Consider the following 23,437-nt stretch of genomic DNA (forward strand, 5'->3'; position numbering starts at 1 on the left):
GACAGGATCTGGGGCTGAAAGGAGAGTGCTGCTATTACACTCGCTGCCGAGAGGTCCGCAGGTGTGAGGCTGCGCGCGCAAGCAGCTGGGCTGCAAGTGCGTGTACGTAAGCTTGGGCTTTCGATCAGCGGCCAGGGATTGAAGCGTGAGCAGTGTGCTTGTGCGATGTCAGCCTGTGGACAGAAAGCCGATTAGGATGCAGCAGGTGCAGCAGTAGTTGCTTGCAGGAAGGCAGTCTGTCCTGGCTGTTGAGCAGGTGTTGACGTCGTGATGGGCGTCTCCTTTTCGAAACAGCCCTGGAGCTCAGACAGGGGGATTGGCGGCGTAGCACCAGGGCCGGCTGTCATCGCGCGAGATTAGCCTGCTGCAGCCATGCTACTCTGCTAGACAGCGCTCCCATTCCCGCCCCGCCTGGCTGGGGCCAGGTTCTATTACCGCACTGAGGCTCCATTGTTGTTGCACCAGCCTGCCGGACCCAACCTACGCTACACTAGTACCTTAGGCGGGTGCGAAGCGAGCGATCGCCTGCCGGCTGCCGGCATGATATGAGACTGCATCATCATCGCCAATGACGGCGTGGCATGTCTGTGTTTCACGCATCCGCTGCCAAACACACAGCAGAGACAGGTCCTGCCGTGAGGCATTTTCATACCGGCCGTGCCTTGGTGGTAGTGTCTTGCCGATAACGCTCTCATTGCCGTCCGTCTTCTCGTGACTGTCTACCTAAACTTAGTTTATCCTTGTATGCACGCTCTAATTACTCGATGCTTGCTCGAGCCATATCTATCGCACGTCTTTCAAATGTGTATCCCGCCTTACCACTCTCAGCCCTGAGACACCAGCATTCGCAACGGCACTAGGCAGATTCTTCATCGCCTTCGAGCCAGATCTCGTGTCCACTACCCTCACGCACCCTGAAGCTCACCACGAGCCCGCACACTGCAACGCCCGCAACTCCCCAGAACACCGCTCCCACAACCCCCCTCTCCAGGCCCAGGCCATATAGCCAGCCGCACAGGATCGGCCCGACAGTCCGCGCCAGCGAGCTCGCACTTTGGCCCAGCCCATGCACGCTGCCCAGCACGCTCGGGTGCGGCGTGCAGTTGTTCACAAGGATCGCCTGGGCCGGCAGCGCAAACGTGCGCCCCGTCACCTGGATCAGCAGGATGCCCGTGAGCGCCATCCACACGGCGGCGCCAGTCTTGGGCTCCGGCGGCGCGCTCGTCGACGGGACGACCGCCAGGTACGGCAGCGTGATGTACGCCAGCGGGAACAGGAACATGGCCATCCGCCAGGACCGCAGCGTGCCGAACCGCGACGACAGCCACGGGTACAGGAAAAGCTGCATGGTGATGCCAATTGCCCCGACCAGGGCCATGGCCAGCCCCACTGAGCTGGGCTTCAGGCCGACTCCGCCAGTAAACCTCCAAGGAAGTTTTGGGGCCAGATCTGGATCCTTCTTTGGATCGTAGACCGGGGTTGACAAGAAGACAAAGTACAGTGAGTTGAATGTGCCAACATGGAAGGCGAGGAAGAAGTGCGCGACAAACGTGAGGACGACATTGGGGGTAAAGATCCGGCGGAATGGAAGCCGCTGGGTGTATCGCGGACGCTTGCCCTTGACAACTGCCTCGTCCGCCTCCTGGCCAAGCCGATCCTCGAGAGAATCTCGTGGGGTCACTGACGACAACTGAAAGTCCGTGCTGACAGTGCTCGAGCTGAAGTCTCGAGAATGCAACGGCTTGTAGGCAATATCAAAGGCTCTTGCGCGACTGAAACAACGAGCGAGCTTGTTGCCAAGCATGATCCCGTAGTCGGGCATGTCGGCTCGTGCGTCGAGCGTCTAAACAAGAGTCAGCATAAAACCTCGACGCATTTTCTGGTGAATGAGACGCAACCGAATACCGACCTCTTCAAGAAACAACCACGTCATGATTGTTGCACTCAGCATGAAGGCCGCGCTGAGAATGTTCGGCGCCGCATAGGGAAAGTTGACAAAAAAGTCGATTTTACCAAATACATCGGGGTACGTGCCGGCGGGATCAGACAGAATGCCGCCCAGAACCGGTCCGACAATAATCCCCGATGTTAAAGGTCATCGGAAGTAATAAGAACGCACGGGACTGGTATCTACAAGAGCGGCAGTACGTTAGTGACCGGCACAGGGCTGGCAAGAAGGCCAGGTCTGCACTCACTTCTTCTCTCGAACGACTTCGCTTATCCTGTTTTTGACACGCTTGTCAGTAACTACTGCGTACTGCCGTGCTCTGACATCGGACCTACATTGTACGGAGAACACCAATATTGCCATTCGTGATACCACCTAACAGCCTGAACATGAGAGCCTGCCAAAAGTTGGTTGAGAAGCCAAATCCGAGACAAGACACAACTACAACCACGTCAGAGACAGAAAATACGATGCGCGAGAGGGTTTATGGACGTACATGTGCCAAGCAAACCGATCAAAATGACAGTTTTGCGGCCAGCACGTCTCGAGTCGGCGACACGACCCCAGACCATGGCGGTCAGGAACTGGGCGGCCGTGAAGCTCGCGTGCAGGACACCAGCCTGGCCGGAGATGACAGCGTCGGGCTGGCTCGGGTCGAACCACTTGAGCTGGTAGAACATGTAGGACTGGAGGGAGGTCTGGACCAGAGGCTCGCTGAGCCGAGCCATGGTGATGACAAAGAGCTGCTTCTTTTGAGGCAAATCTCTCCAGCCAACGACCTCCTTTGAGCTTGGCGATGGCATGGCCGGCCCGAGGCGAGGACCCCATGGGGCCGCCTCCGGTCCTTGGTCCGGATGTTGAGTGCGGTTGTTGCGCCGGATCCGGGGTGGGTCCGAATCCCGGAGCAGGCGTGTGCTCTGAGGCCCGTCCGCGCCGGAGTCGGAGTCGGAGTCGTGGTGAGGGGCCCAGTCTACATGGTGAGTAGAGGAAGCACTGGGTGCGCTGGGGTCGTCCTGGTGTGTTGGCACTGTCATTGGCCAAAGAGTAAGCGTGCGCTCTCACACACTGACCACGCGAGGCAGGCCGAGCAGGAGTCTGAAAAATACGGTTTGCAGGAGGATGACAAAGGTGGAAAAAAGCTGCTGTTGGTTGTGGTTTGTGGAGAACATGACGCAGGAGCGTTTGATTATGTCAGCCACCAGCCGTTCGCGGAGGCAGGTCGTCCGTGATTGGACAGCAGGCCTCATTTGGGCAATTCTCGAGCGGCACCAACCGTCCTGCGTTGCATCGGGCGAAGTTGACACGCGACACGTTTTGCCAGTGAACGGATCGCATCATCGCCCTCCTCTTCGACTCACATGCTGGAGAACGGACGACTGCCTCGTGTGCCCCCGACAGCCTCTGGGCCTCTAGGCCTCTGGGCCTCTAGACCTCTTGACCTCTTGAACTCTGGATCTCTGGATCTCTTGACCTCTGAACCTCTGGACCTCGGGTACGGCCTCAGGTTTGGCAAAGGTATAAGTCGTAGCGATGTTCTCGAACACATGGCCATTACGGGCAGGGGCCAAGACGCGGGATCAGTCATCCGGCGTTGCTACCAATATCGACAGGCCAACGCACCCATGCACGCGGCTCCCGTTAGGTGCGCTATCTGCCAGAGAGAGGGCTTTGCGTCCAGCATACACACATGTTGCGATGATGCATGCAGGTTCTTGATGTTGCAAAACCAGATGGAGGCAGCACCTAGACGTAAGTATTTTGGATGACTGGACCCTGTGATGTGCCAAGTCCCAGGCCACCCCCAGAAAAGGGCCCGCTTTGCGACGTTCCAAAGTGCGCCGTCTTTTCCTCGGCTCCTGCAACAGTAGCTCGCGTTGTGCATGAAGACGCAATCTTGTGCACGCGCCGCGTAGGACGAGGCAGCACTCGATAGAACAACCCGAGGCCTGTAGCGCACGCAAAGCACCATTGTTCACACGCGTAGATGATGTAGCCCCAGTGTCCCCAATATGTACGCACTCAACCACACACCAGCCACGTCTTGGAACGAGCCTCGTCAACGCCGCCAAGCCCAGATGCCAAACCCTTGCTCCGGGGAAGCGACAGGGGGCCGACGGCACTAAGAAGGCCCCCAATCTCGGGCGATGCAGAGCAACCTCGGCTCTCTTTCCCACGCTCGTCCCTCTCCCATTCCCGCCTCTGCATCCCCGGCCGCTGGCCTGCCCCTCCGTGTCTTTCGGCGTCAATGCATTGCGACCTGCTAGCCTCGCGATCTGGTTGAGGTGCTCGGGGCGGTCGATCTTGGCACCTGCTTCATCAAGTGCATGACAGTCTTAAAACGAGCGCGCTGCCCCTTCCTTAAAGTCCTTTGTGAACCCTACACCATCGAGAAATCGCGAGTCACATAACAACAACAGCCGCGAGAGGACATCACAACTTGACAACGCAGCTTCCAACACGCTCTCTACTGTCTGCCACAACAAGCACACCCTCGAGCCATTCACAGACCGGACCACAAAGAGCCCCAGGAGACTCAAACCCCATCAGCGAGCAAACATGAGCAGCAACACCCCCAAAACCCTCGTCCGCATCGACGACTTCCCCCTTCCCCCGCCCAAGACCGCCCGTGCAATCATCATCTCCGGCATCGCCATGCTCCTCTCTGCCCGGTCCTCCCTCCTCGAGCCCGGGTCCCTGTTCTACGACAATATCCTCGCCAGCCAGCCCGCCCAGGCCACCAGGATCGCCCGCTGGGCCCAGCAGGCCGTCTTCTGGTTCCTCTTTGGCGCACACTCCCTCGAGACCGTGGGCTTCGCGTTCGCCAGGCTCAGGAGGCACGGGGTCCCCATCTTCAGCCTGCTCGGCTTCAAGTGGCTCGCCGCCGTCTTTGTCGGGGGCAAGTTTGCCTGGGCGCACTTTGACGAGGTCGTGGCGAGGAAGGCCATTGGTGGCGGGCGGTGAATTTTTTTCCTGCTTTTTGGTTTCTGATCGAGGGGCGGCAGTGCCCAAGCATCATCAGTTGTGAGGAACCCTGTGAGGAACAGAAAACATGGTTATAAACACACGACCCGGAGCTTGAGGCAGTCAGGCGGTCGCCGTTGTCAGACGAAGAGGGCGAAGACGGAAAAAAACTTTTGTGACTTGTTGTTCCTGATGGCGGCGTTCTTCTAATTTGTGATCTTTAGATGGGGGACGCTGGGGAAGGCAACTGGGGCTTTTGTTTACCCCAGGCTAGAGGGTCGCGGGCAAGGAGGGCGCCAGGAGGGTGCAAGGAGAACAGAGCAGGCAGCATGATACCCCACGATTCCAAGCAAGCTAATCATATAAGTAAATCAATTTCTTCATCAAACCTCCATGCTAGACTTGTCATCCAGAAAACACCAATAACTCCTGTTTAAAAAACACAAACCACTTTGGACGTCCTCCATACCTAGGTAGTTAGAATACACTTCTCACAGGCATCCCCATCCCTACCTCTACGCCTTCACCCTTAGTCTTGTGTTCTGCGGCCGAGCCTCTCAGCCTGAGCGCGGATTATATACCAGACCTCTACCAGACCGGGTCACCGCACAGTTCACGATTCCTCTCCTTTTCTCGCATACGTGACCCAAACAGGCCCACGCCCGCCTAGACATACTCCCTGGTACTCTGCTGCGGGCCCATCCCACCACCAGTGACATTCCCCTGAAGCGGGTGTGGGTGCGGATTTTGGTGCTGGTGCTGGTACGTCGGCGGCGGGGCCGCATAACTACCGACACCACCAAACCCGTTGCCCGCTCCCGCCGAGTACGCCGGCGCCGGCTGCTGCTGCTGCTGCTGGTGGAGATTCCTCCAGGGCTCCATTTCATAACCGCCACCGCCGTTGGCATTGTCGCCGTCCTCGCCGGGCTTGTTGTTGTCGGAAGATGAGGAGCTGCCCATGCGCTTCTGGACGCACTTCTTGAGCACGAGGATCACGGCGAGTAAGGGGAATATGAAGAGCACGAGGCCGGCGAGGATGTAGTTGTAGAAGACGGCCTGGGACAAGGTGAAGCCGCTGCATCATTCGCATAAGATTTGTCAGCACTGGGGAGCCGCAGGCAAGTGAATCCTCTAGGAGAAACCATTTTTTACTTGCGGAGAAGGAGAAAGGGGGGGGGGGGGTTGTTCAAAGCATAGGGAGAGAAAAGACATGAAATCCATGCCAGAGATATATATAGGGATATACAACTTACAGGAATGCATTGATGATACCGAGCAGGATCGTCAGGCGGCCCAGCCAGACGTGGACGGGCGCGAGCTTGGTCTTTTGCTGCGTCTTCTTGAAGGCGCGGTGGTTCACGAGGCCCAGGGTGAACTGGCCCAGGACGAAGATGAAGACGAACAGGCCGATGATCTGGTGGGGGGTGTTGAAGTTGCGGGACTTTGATGAAGGGGTGGCGCCACGAGTTGTCAGTTTTTCTATTGCACCCGCATGTTTGTGTATACAGTCTTCTTTGAGTAGTGACAAAGTGACAAGGAGATGCACAGAGAGAGAGAGAGAGAGAGAGAAAACGGGAACAAAGAGGAGGTAGCTTACCCGATTATACATGCCGCTCATGCTCATCCCCAGCCCGGCACCGACAATCACCAGCACGCCAGCGAACCCTTGCACCGCGGCATGCGCCCTCACCCAGCCGCCCAGGCGCAGGACAAACGTGCCAAAGGGCAGCAGGCCGACAAAGCACAGCACCATGATGACGGCGTGCAGGAGGCCCTTCCACTCGCGGTACTTTGTGACGCTGATGGAGCCCTGGACGGTGCCCACGAGCTCGGGCGTCGAGTCGGCCATGTTGACCTGCGGGACGAGCGAGGCGGCGTCCTGCTCGTCGTCCTGCGCGGTGCCCGTCGTCCGCGTCATGTCCATGGCAAAGGTGCCAAAGTTCATGTGCACGCGCAGCGGCTGCGCGAGGTCGTCGGACCAGATGTCCCCGCTCTCGCCGGTCGCGTAGATCATGTCCTGGCTGCGGCTGGCGACGTCGAGGCCCAGCCTCCCACCGCTCGGGGTGCTCCACGACCGGCAGTTGCGGCACACGCCGTTGTACACCCACGCCGTCCCGTTGTTGCGGTCCGTCCCGGGGAGCGCCTCGACGCGGATGTCCGGGCTGTACCACGGCTCTGAGTGGCCGGGGCCCGCGATCCGCGGGGACAGGGTGATGTTCTGCCCCGTGCTGGAGCCGTACATGACGAGCATGAGCGACCCGGCCATCTGGCTCGAGCCGAAGCCGATGGCGCCCCACATGACGTGCAGAGACATGACCATGGTGAAGTAGATGTCCTGGCTGCTCTTGTCGGCGGGGACGCGCATGGCAAAAGCCAGGTCGCGGGTGGGCGTGACGAACAAGGCGCCTACATCGCCGACGAGGGTCGAGTTGCTGTTGGCGGTGGTGTTGCTGCTCGGGCCAGTCGCATTCGGGCTGCTCTGCTGGGCAGCTGCGTGCAACGTCAAGAGGTTGCTGGCTGTGTCGTGTGAGGAAAAGTGTCAGTTTAAATTGGTGTTCTTCAGACTGTATACCTCATGCCAGGAATGTAGGGGCGGGATCTCATCACGAAGCATCGCATACCTGCCAGGGCCACGATCGCTCTCTTCCACCAGGATGTCGCCATTGTGATGGTACGAGCCGGATGACTTGCTTGTACGGCGTAGTATTCTTGCTGAATTAGACCTGCTGTGTTCGAGTGCCAGCCCCGAAAATGTGTAAGTGGTCGAATGGATAAAGTAGAAGCCCAATCACGAAACGCTAGAAGCCGACAGGCAAGAAATTCAAAGCTACAGATGAGAAGAACAGGACAACCACGCACGATGGCAGGAATATGCTGCTTGACAATGGTTGTTGCGAACCACATCGCGAGCTATTATTGTACGGACGGCTACCCAGTGCCGTCCTCCGCGTAAGCAGGACGCGTCCCCCAACGCCTCAGCTGCCGCCTCCAAAACTGAAAATGGGCTGTCATGCATCCAAGTCGGCGCTTAGCCCTTGCTGCTTTCTATTGTTGTCTCGAGGACGTGATCTACGACCCCTGGGGTTGGCGGCGGCAAGGTGCATGACAGAAAGCTTGAACAAAGACTAGCGAGACGCTCATTGGCTGTACTGGTGATGGACCTGGTTGGCTGTAGTTGCGTTGATTGGTTGAGTCTTTTGCAACCGCCCTGCACCCCTGTCGTGGCGCCAGCATCTCCCTCCGTCTCCAGCCCAGCTTGGTGATTCGGCGAGCGGCAATGATGATTGGTTATCAAGTTATTTTTGGTGTGCCTGTACTTGATGTTCTGCCGTTGGGAGCAATTGCGAAGATGTTGCGCCCATATGAACTTGCCCAGATTTAGGAAAGAAACCCTGGAATTACGCCCTGTAGTCTACTGCCATTGTGCCTCTAGGAGTACCCGCTCAACAAGTAAGTACACAGACACTTCGCCTTATTTATGTGCAAGGGGAAGAAGGAAAAGGCGTAGAACCAGACGGGTGGAGTTCAGCGCGACAACCAAGCTAGGCCAATAGCCATGGCAAGGCTGCAGACGTAACTTTGAGCTTTGGAGATTGGCGTTGATACAATAGAGAGCAAAGAGAACGCGCGTGACCATCTAAACGACCTAAAGTCTAACATATCACACCGACATCGTACACTCTATTAGCCACACGCACACACACATATATGCATCAGTATACTTAAATTCAACTCAGTTCACGAGGGCGGTGCTTGGTCGGCTGCTAGCCCTCAGGCCGCGTTATCAGTGCCAGAATTGACACCGTCCTGGACGCGCCTGATACCGTAATAGTTGCACCTAGCCTTTAATATTCAGTGTGGCTAAATCACGAAGGTGTGTTTTACTGTGGCAGCCACTGTGCACTGGCGTCCCTGGATGTCAGCTACAATATTGGATTGCAGCATGGCCTGTGAGGCAACGGGTATCCAATTCCGTCGGGTTACTGTCACATGCAACTTTGGTGGCTGCTCCAAAAGTCAGAAGCCCCCAAGGGTGCACTCTGCAGTGAGCCAATGCTCTTGACGTCAACGAAATGTCTGGGCCGTGTCGCTCGGAGCAACCTCCGATCACGCAACTCACACGGGCAGGAGCCGAACGCCGCCTGATGGGAGGCACAGGACTGGAGCCTACATAGTATCGCAGAGGACGCTGTGGTTGCCTGTTCCAGCATCGACGGCCGTGTCAAACCTCAGGAGGCCGCCTCGACGCATGCCGGACGCCCGGTCCATCGGCGACTTTGCTAGACACACCTCGGCGTGCTTGCGATGGGAATACGATGCTGGACGCAAGTATCGAGTACATTGCACAACTTTTCCCCCCATTCCGCACTCTTGTGGCGCCGAAATGTTCCCGACGAGGTGGTACAGGAGGGCCGTCAGACTCACGGGTAAAGGGCGCGTGGCGGCCGGATCGGGCTCTCGCGCGCCACAGTGGAATGCCGGGCCCGAAGAAATGTCTCGGTCGAGAGTTCCTGTGCCTGGCGTTGGTGTGGTGGAGTCTAAGAAGCGAAGGCGTCCGATTTGCTTGGGCGGAGGAGGCTAGAACGCTGACGAGCTTGATGGTGTCCGCATAATGGGGCCGCACCAGCTGTGCGCCACGTTTCTCAGCCGGAGGGGTGATTGCTGGACGGGCCCAGATTCTGCGTCTGGTCTGCCGGGATGAAGCTGTCTGGGCAGGAAAAGACTTTTCTTTTTTTGGTGTGCGAGTATGGAAATGTTTCCCGTTGCGCTGAGGCGAGTGGTGCAGGCTTAACTTTAGGCACTGGCCGACCCCGCGGGAGGGCGGGAGCAGCGAACCTTGCTCGTGACGAAGGCATGACGTTTGGTTCGGCAGTGATCGTGGGCCCGTGGTGGAGGGACTTTGTGGTGGAGGACCCGAGCAAGTGCTGAATGCTGAAAGTGGGAGAGCAATCTTGGTGGCGTCGTCTTCCACCTTTGGCTGATCGCGGACCCCGCATCGCATCGTCCAGTAAACTCGCGGCTGCCCTCAACTCCTCTTCAACAACCCATCTCAACGTAATTGTCCCGTCACGGTGCTTCAGACGGGCAAGCAAAAGGCAGAAAATTCCAGCGGCGACTCTCCAACACATTCGCGTTTGGCCCGGCAGCGAGGGTCACTTCCCGCCACTGACACTGTTTGTCTCACTTTGCCTCGCTCTTTCTCGCCGACGGCCGAGGGCGCAGAGGCATCCAGGACCACGGTCTAGACTTTGCACCACACGGACCTTCTACACGCCACTTGTTTGCCTCTTCACCACCACCACATACACCACACCTTTTCCATACACGCGCCCCCATGGCTCCACTGGGTATCGCCATTGTTGGCAGCGGCATCTTTGTCCGCGAGCAGCATCTGGTAAGTCACCCAAAGTCCCTTCGCTATCCGCTCCATGCCCGCACGTACACCCCCAAGCCCGCCCTGTTCCTGGCTTGCTCCACTGGCTCCCGTGGAATCAGTCACAAAGCAGCCACGATGGCCTGAAAGCAGCTCGGCCCCTGGCGATCGCTGCCTCGATGAGCTTCGCGTGGCTCGGCAGGTGTCAAGTGACATCTAGCTATTCCTTGACACCCACTCCCGTAGGCGGACTGGACCGCCCGCCATACGTTCGAGACATACCCACGTCGCGAGGGCTCTTCTGACAGCCCTCAAGCTTCGGTACCGAAAACGCTAACAGGAAGTCTGGCCGCCCCGTCTTTGCCCGTGAGCACAGCCTGCTGCCTTGGCCACTCCTCTCCTCACAATCAAGGCCATATGGTCCCGGTCTCTAAGCTCGGCGGAGCAGGCGGCCAAGCTCATTCCCGAGGGCAGTCAGGCTGCTGTGGACCTCTACTCGTCGGACTCGGGGCCAGGTAAAGGCTATGATGACCTTCTGAAGCGCTCAGACATTGTTGGCGTCATCCTAGCCCTTCCCATTCCGGACATGCCCGCCTATATTGAGAAAGCACTTGCTGCTGGCAAACACGTCCTTGGAGAAAAGCCTATTGCGCCCACAATTGGCAAGGCGCTCGAGCTTGTCGAGTACTACAAGAAGGTCTCGGCAGATGCGGGCGGCCAAGCAGCCACTTGGTCGGTGGCTGAGAACTTCCGCTTCATCCCAGCATACGACTATGCTGTCGAGCAGATCAAGACTCTAGGCAAGATGACTGCTTTCCATGTCAAGGTCTGCAACCTCATGGAGGAGTCCAACAAGTACTATGGCACGGCGTGGAGAGCCAAGCCAGAGTTTCAGGGTGGCTTCATCCTCGACGGCGGTGTCCACTTCACCGCCGCCTTGAGAAAGCTGCTTGGGGATGAAAACTCTGTGCAGAGCCTGTCCGCTTACACGGCTCAGGTCCGGAGCTGGCTACCTCCTGTAGACTCTGTCCATGCCGTGCTCAAGGCCAAGTCCGGAGTCATCGGCACCTACGTGCAGTCTGCGGGCTCGAGCGCTGGGTCTTTCCAGTTCCAGATCGTGTGCGAGAACGGCGTTGTCGAGGCCGAGAGCAGAAAGTGTGTCGTCATCCGGGGCCACGGTGCCGACGCCAAGCGCGAGGAGAAGGATTTCACGCCCACGTTTGGCGTCAAGGAGGAAGTCCATGCCTGGGGCGAGGCCCTGCAAACCGGCAAGCCCAACCCGGCACAATCACCGGAGCAGGCTGTTGCGGATCTCGAGCTCATCGAGAAGATGTTAAACAGTGGTCAGCAGGGCGGCTCGTCTCAGAGTACAGAGTATCAATAGATCACGGGGGTTTCCCCACCAGACACGCCAGGGTCTTGAGACACCGTCTCAATTCCTCGCTACAACAGAGTTCACAAGGTTATAGGATATTGACAAACCATGATTGTGTGAGACATAGACTTCTGGGTTGTCACACAGGCGCGCTACCCCAATGTTTCAGGTTGTAATTGAGCCTCTCCTCACTCCAGACCAAGAGCAGAACCCCATGAATTGAAAAAAATCAGAGCTTCGCAGCCAGGCTCTTCTTGTTACTAATCTTGCCGTCACGCAAGCCTTCCAGCCCAGCCCTCAATCCGGGATCCATGCCCTGAGGACTAGGCCGCTGGGTTCTCCTCTCGACCCAGACGTGCACAAACTCGCCAACAGCCTTGACCTTGGAATCCTTGCCGCCGCCCTTCTCAAACAGGCCGACCTCGTACGTGACGGCCGAGTTGCCAAGCTTGCTGATCCGCAGGCCGAGCTCCGCCACCTTCGGGTACTCTATCGCCGAGAAGTAGTGCACCGCAGTGTGTGCCATCAATGGATGCCATGGCGAGGAAGGGGGGTGCAGGCCGCAGTGCTCTATCAGGAAGGCGTTGATGACCGAATCGAAGCTGTATTGAAGCCGCGTTAGTGCATGAGAAGGAAAATTAGCCAATGCCTATCTCGACGCATATCTGCCAGCCGGAGCAAGATTCCAAATGGAGGCAAAGGGAGTGCCACGCACAGGTAGTTGTACACCGAGTTGTTCATGTGGTCATACATGTCGTTGTCCGCCCTGTGAGCTGTGTTTTAGTGCGGGCTGTGACGCAGAATACTAAATCATTGACATCTACTGACCATCTTGTTCGGTAATCCAGCATGTATGGGTAGTCGTCCCTCGTGCGCGCCTGCAGCTCCTTCTTGGTCGCCATCTCGTTATTTAATACCTACTTCGATTCAGCGAAATAGTGCTCTTGTGTCCGCTATGGGCTGGATTGCTATACAGAGGGATGCTTTCGCTGTTGTTGTCGTTGCGATTATTGGAATTGTGGACATAAAACAAGACCATTTCATGGTTGTCGTCGCCTAGCTACCGTACTGCGCGCCAGCCGAGGTCCAGGATCCGGGGTAATAAGAGGGACCCCTGCACGATGGCACATCTGGTGGGGATATTGCCGCCTGCTACCGCCAAAACATTGAATTTGGACCCAAAGTGGGATAGAGGGACGCATGCACTTTTGACGACGAGTGGGCAGGTTTTTTCTTTAGCAACCCACGAAGCATTCGATCGACGAGGGAACAAGGACGACGACCAGTCGTCGAGACCAGACGAACCCACGAAAATATTAGCGACGGCATATTGGCGCATTACTGGTCGTCTTTTCGAACTCGGCTTTCCAAACGACAAACGAAAGTGGCGTACCCCGCCAGGCTGCGCATCCTCTGTTTCAGAGAAGGACTACGAGCAGAGAGAGCAGCACGGCCGCGCCGCTGTGTACACCCGTGGATATACCGGCACTTCACCAGTCATCGTGCGAACTGTGCTCCGACGGCAGCAGCGGCAGCAGCAGTAGCATTCCCGCAAACAGTTGTATCCTGCCAGCGGCCCTTCAACAGCGACAACCCTCCCCCACCACGCGAGGACCGCCCCCAGGACCGTTTCGGCATCGTGATACCAATGACATTAGACACCACGCCGGCCCCGGTGGCGCTCGGGGAGAACGGCGAGCCCCTGCCGACAACGACAGCACGGATAACAAAGAAGCGCAAGCCCAAGCAAAAGCAAGACAAGAACGCCATTGATGCCGACCAGGAGGGCCAGCTATGGCCGATCCCGTACATAATAGACCCTCCGTCAGAGGGCGGCCTCCGCCGCGTGGCGCCATACCACTACACCTACAAGACCTGGGTCAAGCAGCGCTGGCGCGGGCGCGAGCTGCTCGAGGTGTTTGAGAGCGAATTCCGCGACCGGCCCCTCGAGTACTACCGGCAGGCCATGCTCGCGGGCGCGGTGCGCGTCAACAACAAGCAAGTCCCGCCCAACCACGTGCTGACCAACGGCGAGCTCGTCTCACACACAATACACCGGCACGAGCCGCCCGTCACCGCGGACCCCATCGCCGTGCTGCACGAGGACGAGGACATGATTGTCATTGTCAAGCCCTCGGGCGTGCCCGTGCACCCGGCCGGGCGGTACAACTACAACTCGGTCATTGAGATTATGCGCGCCGAGAGGGGCCGCGGCTGGACCGCGTACCCGTGCAACCGCCTCGACCGGCTGACGAGCGGCATCATGTTCATCGCCAAGAACCCGGGCGCGGCCGAGGTGCTGAGCGCGCAGATTGCCGCGCGGACGGTGCGCAAGGAGTACATTGCCCGCGTCATTGGCGAGTTCCCGGACGGCGAGGTCGTCTGCGACCAGCCGATTCTGCAGATCTCGCCGAAGCTCGGCCTCAACAGGGTCCGCGCGAACGGCAAGCACGCGCTCACAGTGTTCAAGAAGATTGCTTATTACCCGCCGTCATCATCATTGTCATCGTCTTCACCATCACCATCAGAATCACCAGGCACAGGAGAGACACATGCCACGAACAGTAACGGGGAGAACAACAAGGAGAGACCGTGGACCGGAGCAAAGGGTTACTCGATCCTGCGGTGCCTGCCCGTGACCGGGCGGACGCACCAGCTGCGCGTGCACCTGCAGCACCTGGGCCACCCGATCCAGAACGACCCCATCTACGCGAACCAGAAGGTCTGGGGCGCCCGCCTGGGGCGGGACGACGCGGCGGCCTCGGAGAACACGGACGAGGACATCATCTCGCGGCTGGACCGCATGGGCAAGCAGGAGGTCGCCGACGCCGTGGCGTACCACGACGAGATGGTCGACGAGTACTACAAGAAGAAGGCCGAGAAGATGTCGGGCGAGCTGTGCGACGTCTGCGACACGCCGCTGTACACGGACCCGGGCGAGCAGGAGCTCTCGCTCTGGCTCCACAGCCTCCGGTATGAAGACGCCGGCGGGCAGTGGCGCTACGTGAGCCCTCTCCCGCAGTGGGCGCTTCCCCCCTTGGGCATGGCGGGCCCGACCACTGTCGGCGGCATGGAGGAGCTCGTCGAGGCTGTCAAGGACGAGAACCCGGAGATAGCATAGTTCAAAAATACTCGACCCGGACCCGAGTTGAGGCTACTACTACTACTACTGCCCGGATACAGGAAGTTCTCTTGTGTGTATGTGGGTGGGGGGGAAGGGAGGGGAGGGAACAAACTGTCTCTCCCATCTGCCGGTCTAGAGTCGACGCAAGGTTTCATCAAGAGTATAGAGTATATAGATCGTGCTTGTCTGGCGTCGAGCGGGAATAACCAAGGCGAGCAAAAAAGAAAACGGGTGCGCGAATTATATCCACCAGGCCTAGATCAGAGAGGATAGCAGGGCAGGCAAAAAGGTTGCCCGTGAACACTATTACGCCCAGAACGGGGCAGACAATGAGCGAGGTTCAAACTTTCAAAAATCAAAAACCCCCATCTCACACATGATCTAGAGTTGTGCTCTTGGGACATGCTGGATTATACGATGGGGCAATGACAACACGAGAGGGGGCGTAGATCTCGACTGACCTCATTGCGCGCGCACAGAGATAGCGACTAGACTCCAGTATCCCCCCCCCCCCGTTCTCGTATCTCAGAGTTGCCCTGCCAAGCCAATTGGACGCGTGGGCAGGATGGAGTTCCTGGTTGCAGCGCGGCGGAACTCCGGGAGCAGGATAGTAGTGAGTAGTAGTAGTTCATTAGTCGTTGGCGATTTGCGATAGCCCATGCAAGATAGGTACGTTCATGCAGGCATGATGATGGGGCCTGGCTGGGTTTTAGAGTTTGAACTACGTAGGTTGACAGCGCCACCAACGACGCAAGCTTCAATGCCAGGGATGTGCGCCTCTCGAACTGCACCCCGCAGCCGCTGGGCAAGCTTTCTCGCAGTGAAGTGAGACCGGTAGTCTAGAATAGAGAGGATGAGGAAGTGAAGGAGGGAGAGAGAGAGAGAGAGAGAGAGACATGCCGACGGGACTGCCGCCGCCCCCAGTACCAAAGTTAGCTCGATTACGCTCGTTGCGTGTTTGTGTCTCTGTCTGTCTGTCCGTTACAGAATCGAGATTGAGCTGAGAGGGCAGTATTTGCGTCGTCTCGCTGGGGGTCATCCGCCACTTTGGTCCGGGGGGGTTTGGGTTCGTCACTGCGTCTTGACTTTGGTGCCATGCATTATACGTCAAACCGGTTCGAAGCTGCTGCAGCCCCGTCCGTGGCTGCAGTTTTGTCGCGTTAGCCTGACAAGGCCATACAGCAGAGGGCGTGTGAGCCCCTGCAAACTCTAATACAGGATAGGTTGTTGCTGTTGCTCATCACGTCTGCAATTGCGGATGCCTCTGCAGATGGGCGTCCCGGCATCAAAGTGAGGACAAGAACAGGGAACCACTAATACCAAAACATTGGGTGGGCATGCAGCCCTGAAGCAGCTTGTCGGCAGAGGCACGATACAGGCTTCGCGGCAACCTCAAGTGGGCCTGGGAGGCTGGCTGGTGCTGGAATCCATGGATTGTCGAGGCGCTGCTGTGGGCAGACCTGGCACAACCCCTGGTCCATTGCAGTTTGCAGTAATCTTAGCCAGCTCGAGTCCTTGTTGTTGGTGCTAGACACATGTGCCTATGAGCTCCTGCAATCATCAAACGGCCTGCCGGTGGTCCTGTGCAACTGATATCGTGGGCTAACGTAAAGAAGCTGAACGCTTGACGGGGATCGGTGCCTGGGCATCTCGATAGATATCGTGATCCGTGGCATCAAGGGGGCGAAGCGGAGTGGAGAGGAGCACATATAACCTCGGATGAAGGAGAAGGCTGAGGAGGAGGAGGAGGAGGAGGGATAGAGCAGTAGGAGAGCGACGCCATGGCTTTCCACCCCCCGGACTCCTCTCCTCTCCGCTCTCCTCCCCTCCCCGCCGGGGGTTCTACACCAATCAGCTCTACTTCTATCGACGAGAAGGTACTGTGTAGCACCAATTAGGGCCCTTGCTGACTGGTTCTAGTGCGGGTTCTTTTGCAGGTCCTTTGCATAGCGCTGTTGGCCCACATGCTTGTGAGGAGGGTGACAGGCTACAGTCCGGCGGGTGAGTAGTGACGCCATGACTTCAAGAGGCACTTGCAGAGTGAGGCCCGGCGGCAGGCTCCGTCGACGAAAACGACCAGAACAGGTGTGGGAGAGGGCGGCATCGAGGGGGATCATCTGCCCTGACGAAGATCGTGGAGCCTGGAGACGTGAAGCTTGAAAGAGAGGCTGTCGTGGGCCCGGCTGGATGCAATCGGCGAGAGCGGAGGGGGACTTGGACTGTGTGGGCTGGTGTTGATTGATGCTGGCTTCCCCAGCAAGCTTGCCCAGCGATGGGCTGAGTGGCTGGCCGGGGGGGGGGGGTTGACTGCTGTCGTCACCAGGCCTGTCTGGCAAGTTGTTGCAGCGCCAGGGATCCGTACTGTATTACTGCGTTGGTACCTACTGCAAACAAGCATGTGCGCGGACGGTAACACAACAGGCCTCGCAGAAGTCGCGTAACAGCGGGGCGGAGCCAGCCCCGTGGAGGTGAGCATGGACTCGGCACTTTTGGCCTTCCCTGCCCCATCCCCTGCTTTATTCTCCGCCAGTATGATTACCGTTGCCCAAACACACCGAGGCCCTGGTGATTGACACTGTCGCGGGGCGTTATCATATTCCTACTTGGTGGGTGCCTGCCTGCCAGAAACTGCCGCCTCTTGTCCCTTCATGCCCCCTCCAGGCGACCCTGTTCGCTCAAACCCGCGTTGCCCAGCGCTGCCCAGGGTCCCTGGCCTGGCACGCCGTAACGGGCAACCCCGCCAGCCATGATGAAGTGATCTCGGCCGATTGGGGATCCTGGACGCTCATCTCTGATATCGGGCGCTGAATGCGCTGGAAGCAGAGGCGTCCCCCCCCCTTCCAAAGCAGAGCCCTCTCTGTCTGCTTGTCTGCCTGTCTGTCCCTCCATCTCTTTTTTTCTTGCTCGCTCGGCTGCCCAAATAGTTGTTGTCTCAGGTGGATATCCAAAAGACGAACTATGGCCTGCCACGCCGGATGCAGGCTAGCGGACCTGTATCAAGCAATTATTACCTGATACTGAGGTAAGGGCAAAAACATCAGCACCGGCATCCCGGCACCACAAGTGCGTTCGCGCGCGATACGTCCTTGATCAGCATTGCATTCTCCATCCACGTCGCGTCCAGCGTGGCCCCTGCTGCGAGCCCCGCCGTCCATTGACTTGGGCTCTGCGGAAATGCCAATTCCACGGCAACCAGGGAAACCGGTGACGGCACAGGGTTTCATGGCCGGAAAAGAGTTTGAGCCCTGCTGCTGTCCCGCGGCAGTCAGCCTGTTGCTGAGAACGGGTGGAGGCCAGGTTTGGGAGTTTGGGGCTGCCTGATATTATTGCTGAAGGGGAACGAACGCCCTGTCCTGGCTGCTGGCCAGGTTCAAGGTTGCCAAAGATGGAGTCTGGGCTGGGCACGACATCCCCCACGAAAGGGGCGTGCCCTGCCCTGCCACGCCATGACCTGCCATGCCATCATGCCTTGCCATGCCATCATGCTCCGGACCAGCCGTCAATGTTTGTGCATGTCGAGCAATGCTCAAGCTCCCATCACTGAATTACTGCAGGACTGTGGCTGTGGTTGAATGCATATTCGCCGCTCCGAGGTGGGCACGCAAGGCGCGGTGAAATCTCTGTCAAGACCTGTCTGTCTTCCGGGGTTTTGCCCCTGCTGCGGCTGCGGCTGCTGCTGCACGAGCGCAGCCGGCGACCCCATTGGCACCTAAGTTGCCGGGCGTTGTCGTTCCGGCACCGGAGCGGCCGCTACACAGGCCTCGGAAGACACCTGAGCAGCGTCGCAGCGACTGCTGGCCCTCCAGGCGGTGGCCTGGCCTGGCTGCCCCAGAGAGGCAATCGTAACCAGGCACCGAGTCCGCGGGTCTGGCATTGTGCATCTTGGGCCACCTGGCCAGGCAGGTAGGCCGCACACAGCGCAAATAGCAGGAGAGCGCGGTCACCGCGAACCCGACCTCACTCACGTACCATACCTCACCGAACCTATGAGCCCGCGAGAGCGAGAGGAGCGAACTGCCGCCTGGCGCCACTCGTCTGGATGTGTCTGACAGATTGCAGTGTCAGCAGCGGCGGCGTGCTGGGCGACTGTGGCAGGTACCTGTACCTGTAGCTGTACCTGTACCCGTCCTCCCTGTGGCCGGGACGTGGCAGGCAGGGCAGGGCATGGCATGGCAGGCAGGACAGCGACTGCATGAAGGAGGGGGCTTTCCACACTGACGAAAGCCAACACTGGTGGCCCAGCAGGGACATGCGGGGCCCGGGCTCCACTTGGGCCCCTGCTAGCGCAAACCCTATTTCTGCAGGCCCGGACTCTGCCCGCCCACATCGGACCAGAGGCGCGACTTTCTGGCTGTCAACAAGTGCGAAAGAGAGCAAGGCAGGGTCCGTCCTCGCACAGACGAGCCCCAGCGTGCAGTCCTCAGACGACCAGAGAGCACGCTGCATTCAAGCACCGCCTGTCAGGCCTACACGTTGTCTGACGTAGATGTCAAAGAGTGCCGTTCGAGGGGCCTCTCCCTTGCTCTCGCCAGAGGACCCGGGGACGGCAACTCCTCACGCCCCCACGCCCCCGACTTCCAAGGTTGTGCTTGTTGTTGGCCCAGGTGGTGGTGGTAATTATTGTGCAAGGCCGTGGCCATCGCTGTCGGGCAGTGCCCGACCTGGCACCAAGCAGACCAGCTTTGGGGCCCTCGACGACAGCCTTGACAGCTCTGCAAGACCAGACTTGACGGAGCGGTCGCTGAGCTTGGCTCTGCCGTGGGCGGCGCCTTCCCAAGGTTGCCTCCAAACACCACAGTACCACGCCACGCAGGTACTGCGTCCATATAGCGTGGCGTACGTGATCGGGGCGCCGCCCCGTTCCATTTCATTCTGGCAAAGTTCCTCGCAGGTTGATGACACCCTCCACCACCACGACTGAAGTCCGCCTCTTGCTCGCGTGCACTAGCCCGCCGGCATCGTCGTAGCTCGCCCGCGCCAATGCACCGAAGGCAGTCGCCTGCCTTCCATGCCTCTTGGGCGCTAGCCTGCTGGGGCCAGCGCCTTGCTGATGCTGCTACTCCTTCTTCTTCTTCGACCATGCCCTCTACAGTATGTCTCTTCTTCACACGCCCCCTCCACATTGCCTCTCCACCCTCGACGTGCGCTTCTCGCGACCCTAAGCCCCTTACGGCCGCCCTCAGGAGCCCGTGGTCCAGGGTCCTGGCCAGTGTCCAGTGGCCCGTGGCCAGGTACCTCCCCTCCCGCCTGGCACATGTCGCCCTTCCTCGCCATCCTCGCGCCAGCCCTCTCTGCACGGATGACGATGGCAGAGCTCTGGAGTGCGGTGGGTACTTTGCGATACTCGCAGCACCCGTAGCCCTGCTAAGCTGCCTTGGGCCAAGTGCGCTCTTGCCAGAAGCCACCTGCAGCATCGCCTGGCCCTGCCGGCCCACCCTTTGCTGATGTGCATCACCCTCGAATGCTCGTCACTCGCTTCCATATATCACTGCCCATGACGCCTCACTCGCAAATCCGCCTCTCTCTCTCGGAGGCCCCTCCTCTCGACATCGATCCATAAAAGAAGCATCCGTCCTACCGCCCCATATCCATCCACCTCCTACTCCATCACATGGAGTCTTACGCCCAACCTCACTCCCCTCAAGAAGGCTACAGCCCAGCTTCCACCGCAAGCAACACCAACTCCAACAACAACACAACAGCCATGTCGTCCAAGCTCAGCGACTCTACCAAGCCCAGCAAGCGCAAGGGTACGTACGACGCGGCATATCCCAGTGCCCCCCTCCCGGGTCGGCAAGCACCATGCTGCTCGGGTTACACCCCCAAAGGAAGAAAGCACGTCCTCTGACATTGAAGCATACAAGCAGGTACTCGCAGCGTCTCTACTCTTACACCATCACAACTGGCCCGCAAGCGTGCCAATGACCGCGAGGCGCAAAGAGCCATTCGTGCCCGGACAAAAGAGCACATCGAGAACCTCGAGAGAGAGCTCGAGGAGCTTCGCAGCTACCAAAGCCGCGACAAGACCGTCCAGGACCTTCTCCGGAGGAACAAGGCCCTCGAAGACGAGCTTTGCCGGTTAAGGGACAGCATGGGAATCCCCAACACCTCCGCCGGTGGTGCCATGTACCAATCCTGTAAGTCCCACTCCTGCCTCATGGTATCTGTCCCTATCGCCCATTACTTACAGTTCAACCAACAGCAGTGGCAGCATACCATGACACGAGCTCCCGCAACTCTTCCTATGGCCAACAACCATCCCCGGTCATGGACAGCAGCCTGCCGCCTTACAGCCACATGGGCGACGCTAGCGAGAACTGGTCGCCCCATGTTCAATGCTCACTGCCTTCAGCTGTTTCGAGTCCCGCCTCGTCAGGTGGCGACGACTTTGGCAACAGCAACTACTTCCCCACCAGCGCACCGGCGGCCATCCTCGAGCGGACAAGCATGCCCGCAAGTATGGACTCCCCGGCCAGCTCCGTGGTCAGCGGCAAGATGGGCTTCGAGGACATCAAGTCTGGTATGTACAACCTATGGCAAGCTCAACTTTCTCGAGCCAAAGCACTAACAATCGCTGCAGAGTATGGCATCAGTGTCGTGCCCGTCACCGCCAGTTACCACCCGCATCAACCCGCGCCCTGGAACGTCTATCCCGTGTACTATCCTGCGTCACCGGCCACGATGTGAGCGGCGTCGTACGCTTCGTTCCTCAAACGGTGTCTGACGAGTCACGACCGCAACAAACCACCTCGCGCGCCTGCGGCACATATGAATTCTGATTATTCACTTCGATGTACACAAAATTTACCACGCCTGTGTTCTTTTACACTACCGCTCGGTACCATGGACGCAACATGAATTTGACCGTCCTCGGCGTTTTTCTTTTTGGGTTAGACCTCTGGGTATGCGGCACCAGGGCTGAGGGTTCATCTACCGGCGGCGATCCGGCAGCATGTATGGATTACGGACTTTTTTTCCCATGGGGATATTTATGGGCACACGGGCGACTCAGTACAGGACTGGGCCAAATTGATACCACCAATGTTATGGAGTTTACATGGTACTGCCTCCCATGCGGGGGGGTTCAGGGTTGGGACATTTCGGTTTATCTTGACGTTATTTTTCACACACACATGTTGCATCGAGGCGTTGCACGGCACACAGGCTTCAGGTGTGGCAATCCTGTTTTTGATTATCATCATGGCGGTTGCATGGCTGGATACAAGAAGTACCTTTTATTGTTTGGATATAGAAGAACACCATATTATTCAGTACGATTGGCAAGGAGTGTACTTCATTGATGCGAACCCTGTCCGTTGATGAACGTGGGCACTCCCTCATTGTATGTGATGCTACTTGGTGGTGCGTCGCGCCATCACGCGACGAGCACCGATTCCAAAGGACGTGCGTGGGCTGGGGGCCTTGCCATCCGTCTCAATTCTCTCAACCCATGCTCCACCCACCAACAACGTCCACGATGGAGAGGTGGCATATCCACAGGTGGCCCGTCTGGAAGAACCCGATTCCTCACCTTGGAAACCCACAAGGACGTGCATCGCGCCCCTCTTTCCCCGCGGGCACACGGAGGCCGGAGACTGCGCTGATGGCTCGCGTGGCAGCCAAGCAGAGGCTCACGATAGGGCCACCCATGAGACGGCACGATGAGGAGGCTGAGGGTCGCGCCATGGGTAGCGGGGGCCACTTGACCGCCCCTTGGCGTAGATAGTTGGCGATGGCGGCGGCATTGGCGTCTCCGGCGGGCCCCCCTTTGGCTTGCAGTGTTCCATGTGGTAGGCAGTCCACGCTGACCTGTAAGACGCCGTCGGTCTTGTTGCCGCCGCTCGTGTAAACGGCCCCCCTTAGTAGCGCACATCTTGTTGTTCTGCAGAGACATTGGCAGCCGAAGATCTACCAGGCTCGCGCCAGGCTTGTCGATGCGAGCTGCGAGGTGTGTCTGCAGGTGGTAGTAGCCACACATGAGGCGGCGTTTTCCACGGGTCTAGCTTAGCCCCACTCACGGACGGGACGACTAGAAGGTTGGCTGGCAATCCATGGGGCAGGGCCTCGCGGTGGTGGTGGTGTGTGCGCTGGCAACTAGATAAGTGAGATAGGTAAGTGCTCACACACAAAATGGAGGATGTTGCAAGGTGCGCAAGGTTTCGTTTCCTTTTGCTCGACCCCGTTGGATGTTCGCTTGACTGCTGCTGAAATGGCGGAACCACCTGCCTGAACTGGCAACGCCCGCCCGCCCGATGACAAGCATAATCACAAAAAGCTGTAGACGGGAGGTGTTCGCCACGGGGCGGAAAAACTTCTAGAAGGTGGCATCGAAGGTTTGGCCTTGTCACCGTTGAATCATCGTACAGGAGCAGCAATGACAGCTCTAAGCAAGTTCCTGCAGGTCGACAGCTCGTTGGCCCAAGCTAGAGCTAGGCGCCACGGTGATGGGGGAGGGCGTTCAAAGTGGTTGGTCGCCAGAAACCCTGTAAAGTGGCTCCCACGCAAGACTGACGAGGGTGGGCCATTGCTGTTTTGCAAAAGCAAGAGGCGGCATCAATGGCAATCTGAAAAGGGTGTGCCGGCGTGCTAGAGCACCCTGCATGCGCACGACCAGTCCCATGTACGCATGTATGCGCACGCGCGGTGATCTCTGCC

General features: G+C 58.4%; 9 protein-coding genes across 9 annotated transcripts; 5 read left to right on the plus strand and 4 right to left on the minus strand.

Annotated features, from left to right (window-relative positions):
- Positions 1 to 856: 856 nt before the first annotated feature.
- B0I36DRAFT_365670 (major facilitator superfamily domain-containing protein) lies at positions 857 to 2,982 on the minus strand (the record flags this gene model as incomplete). The annotated part of the gene is made up of 5 exons (XM_046159183.1): positions 857 to 1,843; positions 1,910 to 1,961; positions 2,196 to 2,222; positions 2,284 to 2,389; positions 2,445 to 2,982. The coding sequence occupies 5 exons, from the start codon at positions 2,980 to 2,982 to the stop codon at positions 857 to 859; spliced, it is 1,710 nt and encodes a 569-aa protein (XP_046009262.1).
- A 1,150-nt stretch (positions 2,983 to 4,132) lies between these two features.
- Positions 4,133 to 5,274, plus strand: B0I36DRAFT_329767 (uncharacterized protein). Its single transcript, XM_046154748.1, has one exon. The coding sequence runs from the start codon at positions 4,505 to 4,507 to the stop codon at positions 4,907 to 4,909; it is 405 nt and encodes a 134-aa protein (XP_046009263.1). The 5' UTR covers positions 4,133 to 4,504; the 3' UTR covers positions 4,910 to 5,274.
- On the minus strand, positions 5,275 to 7,902 carry B0I36DRAFT_329768 (uncharacterized protein). Its single transcript, XM_046154749.1, has 4 exons — positions 7,531 to 7,902; positions 6,507 to 7,426; positions 6,163 to 6,350; positions 5,275 to 5,984 (listed from the first exon to the last, which is right to left on the minus strand). The coding sequence occupies exons 1-4, from the start codon at positions 7,811 to 7,813 to the stop codon at positions 5,576 to 5,578; spliced, it is 1,800 nt and encodes a 599-aa protein (XP_046009264.1). The 5' UTR covers positions 7,814 to 7,902; the 3' UTR covers positions 5,275 to 5,575.
- Positions 7,903 to 10,244: 2,342 nt separating this feature from the next.
- B0I36DRAFT_249168 (oxidoreductase) lies at positions 10,245 to 11,667 on the plus strand (the record flags this gene model as incomplete). Its single annotated transcript, XM_046150454.1, has 2 exons — positions 10,245 to 10,304; positions 10,660 to 11,667. The coding sequence occupies 2 exons, from the start codon at positions 10,245 to 10,247 to the stop codon at positions 11,665 to 11,667; spliced, it is 1,068 nt and encodes a 355-aa protein (XP_046009265.1).
- A 110-nt stretch (positions 11,668 to 11,777) lies between these two features.
- Positions 11,778 to 12,710, minus strand: B0I36DRAFT_153173 (thioesterase family protein). The gene is made up of 3 exons (XM_046148553.1): positions 12,487 to 12,710; positions 12,374 to 12,424; positions 11,778 to 12,260 (listed from the first exon to the last, which is right to left on the minus strand). The coding sequence occupies exons 1-3, from the start codon at positions 12,558 to 12,560 to the stop codon at positions 11,888 to 11,890; spliced, it is 498 nt and encodes a 165-aa protein (XP_046009266.1). The 5' UTR covers positions 12,561 to 12,710; the 3' UTR covers positions 11,778 to 11,887.
- A 174-nt stretch (positions 12,711 to 12,884) lies between these two features.
- On the plus strand, positions 12,885 to 14,884 carry B0I36DRAFT_329774 (pseudouridine synthase). The gene has a single exon (XM_046154750.1). It carries the CDS (start codon positions 13,307 to 13,309, stop codon positions 14,777 to 14,779), a length of 1,473 nt encoding a protein of 490 aa, XP_046009267.1. The 5' UTR covers positions 12,885 to 13,306; the 3' UTR covers positions 14,780 to 14,884.
- A 5,509-nt stretch (positions 14,885 to 20,393) lies between these two features.
- B0I36DRAFT_351972 (uncharacterized protein) lies at positions 20,394 to 21,469 on the plus strand (the record flags this gene model as incomplete). Its single annotated transcript, XM_046157063.1, has 3 exons — positions 20,394 to 20,532; positions 20,650 to 20,919; positions 20,973 to 21,469. The coding sequence occupies 3 exons, from the start codon at positions 20,394 to 20,396 to the stop codon at positions 21,467 to 21,469; spliced, it is 906 nt and encodes a 301-aa protein (XP_046009268.1).
- On the plus strand, positions 21,278 to 22,120 carry B0I36DRAFT_153210 (uncharacterized protein). The gene is made up of 2 exons (XM_046148554.1): positions 21,278 to 21,302; positions 21,363 to 22,120. The coding sequence occupies exon 2, from the start codon at positions 21,574 to 21,576 to the stop codon at positions 22,081 to 22,083; it is 510 nt and encodes a 169-aa protein (XP_046009269.1). The 5' UTR covers positions 21,278 to 21,302; positions 21,363 to 21,573; the 3' UTR covers positions 22,084 to 22,120.
- On the minus strand, positions 22,121 to 22,986 carry B0I36DRAFT_153211 (uncharacterized protein). The gene has a single exon (XM_046148555.1). It carries the CDS (start codon positions 22,758 to 22,760, stop codon positions 22,158 to 22,160), a length of 603 nt encoding a protein of 200 aa, XP_046009270.1. The 5' UTR covers positions 22,761 to 22,986; the 3' UTR covers positions 22,121 to 22,157.
- Between the last annotated feature and the right edge of the window lie 451 nt (positions 22,987 to 23,437).

This window comes from Microdochium trichocladiopsis (genome assembly GCF_020744255.1).
Source record: "Microdochium trichocladiopsis strain MPI-CAGE-CH-0230 chromosome Unknown B0I36scaffold_8, whole genome shotgun sequence".
NCBI lineage: Eukaryota > Fungi > Ascomycota > Sordariomycetes > Xylariales > Microdochiaceae > Microdochium > Microdochium trichocladiopsis.

Bases quoted from the DNA above. Each gene is read 5' to 3' on its own strand.
- B0I36DRAFT_329767 (XM_046154748.1), top strand. From the start codon at position 4,505: ATGAGCAGCAACACCCCCAAAACCCTCGTCCGCATCGACGACTTCCCC.
- B0I36DRAFT_329768 (XM_046154749.1), bottom strand. From the start codon at position 7,813: ATGTGGTTCGCAACAACCATTGTCAAGCAGCATATTCCTGCCATCGTG. The intron at 7,427-7,530 runs GTATGCGATGCT...CACACGACACAG, and splicing joins AGCGATCGTGGCCCTGGCAG to CCAGCAACCTCTTGACGTTG. The intron at 6,351-6,506 runs GTAAGCTACCTC...CCTTCATCAAAG, and splicing joins TGAGCGGCATGTATAATCGG to TCCCGCAACTTCAACACCCC.
- B0I36DRAFT_153173 (XM_046148553.1), bottom strand. From the start codon at position 12,560: ATGGCGACCAAGAAGGAGCTGCAGGCGCGCACGAGGGACGACTACCCA. The intron at 12,425-12,486 runs GTCAGTAGATGT...CACAGCTCACAG, and splicing joins CTGGATTACCGAACAAGATG to GGCGGACAACGACATGTATG. The intron at 12,261-12,373 runs GTGCGTGGCACT...GCTTCAATACAG, and splicing joins AACTCGGTGTACAACTACCT to CTTCGATTCGGTCATCAACG.
- B0I36DRAFT_329774 (XM_046154750.1), top strand. From the start codon at position 13,307: ATGACATTAGACACCACGCCGGCCCCGGTGGCGCTCGGGGAGAACGGC.
- B0I36DRAFT_153210 (XM_046148554.1), top strand. From the start codon at position 21,574: ATGTACACAAAATTTACCACGCCTGTGTTCTTTTACACTACCGCTCGG.
- B0I36DRAFT_153211 (XM_046148555.1), bottom strand. From the start codon at position 22,760: ATGTGTGGCTACTACCACCTGCAGACACACCTCGCAGCTCGCATCGAC.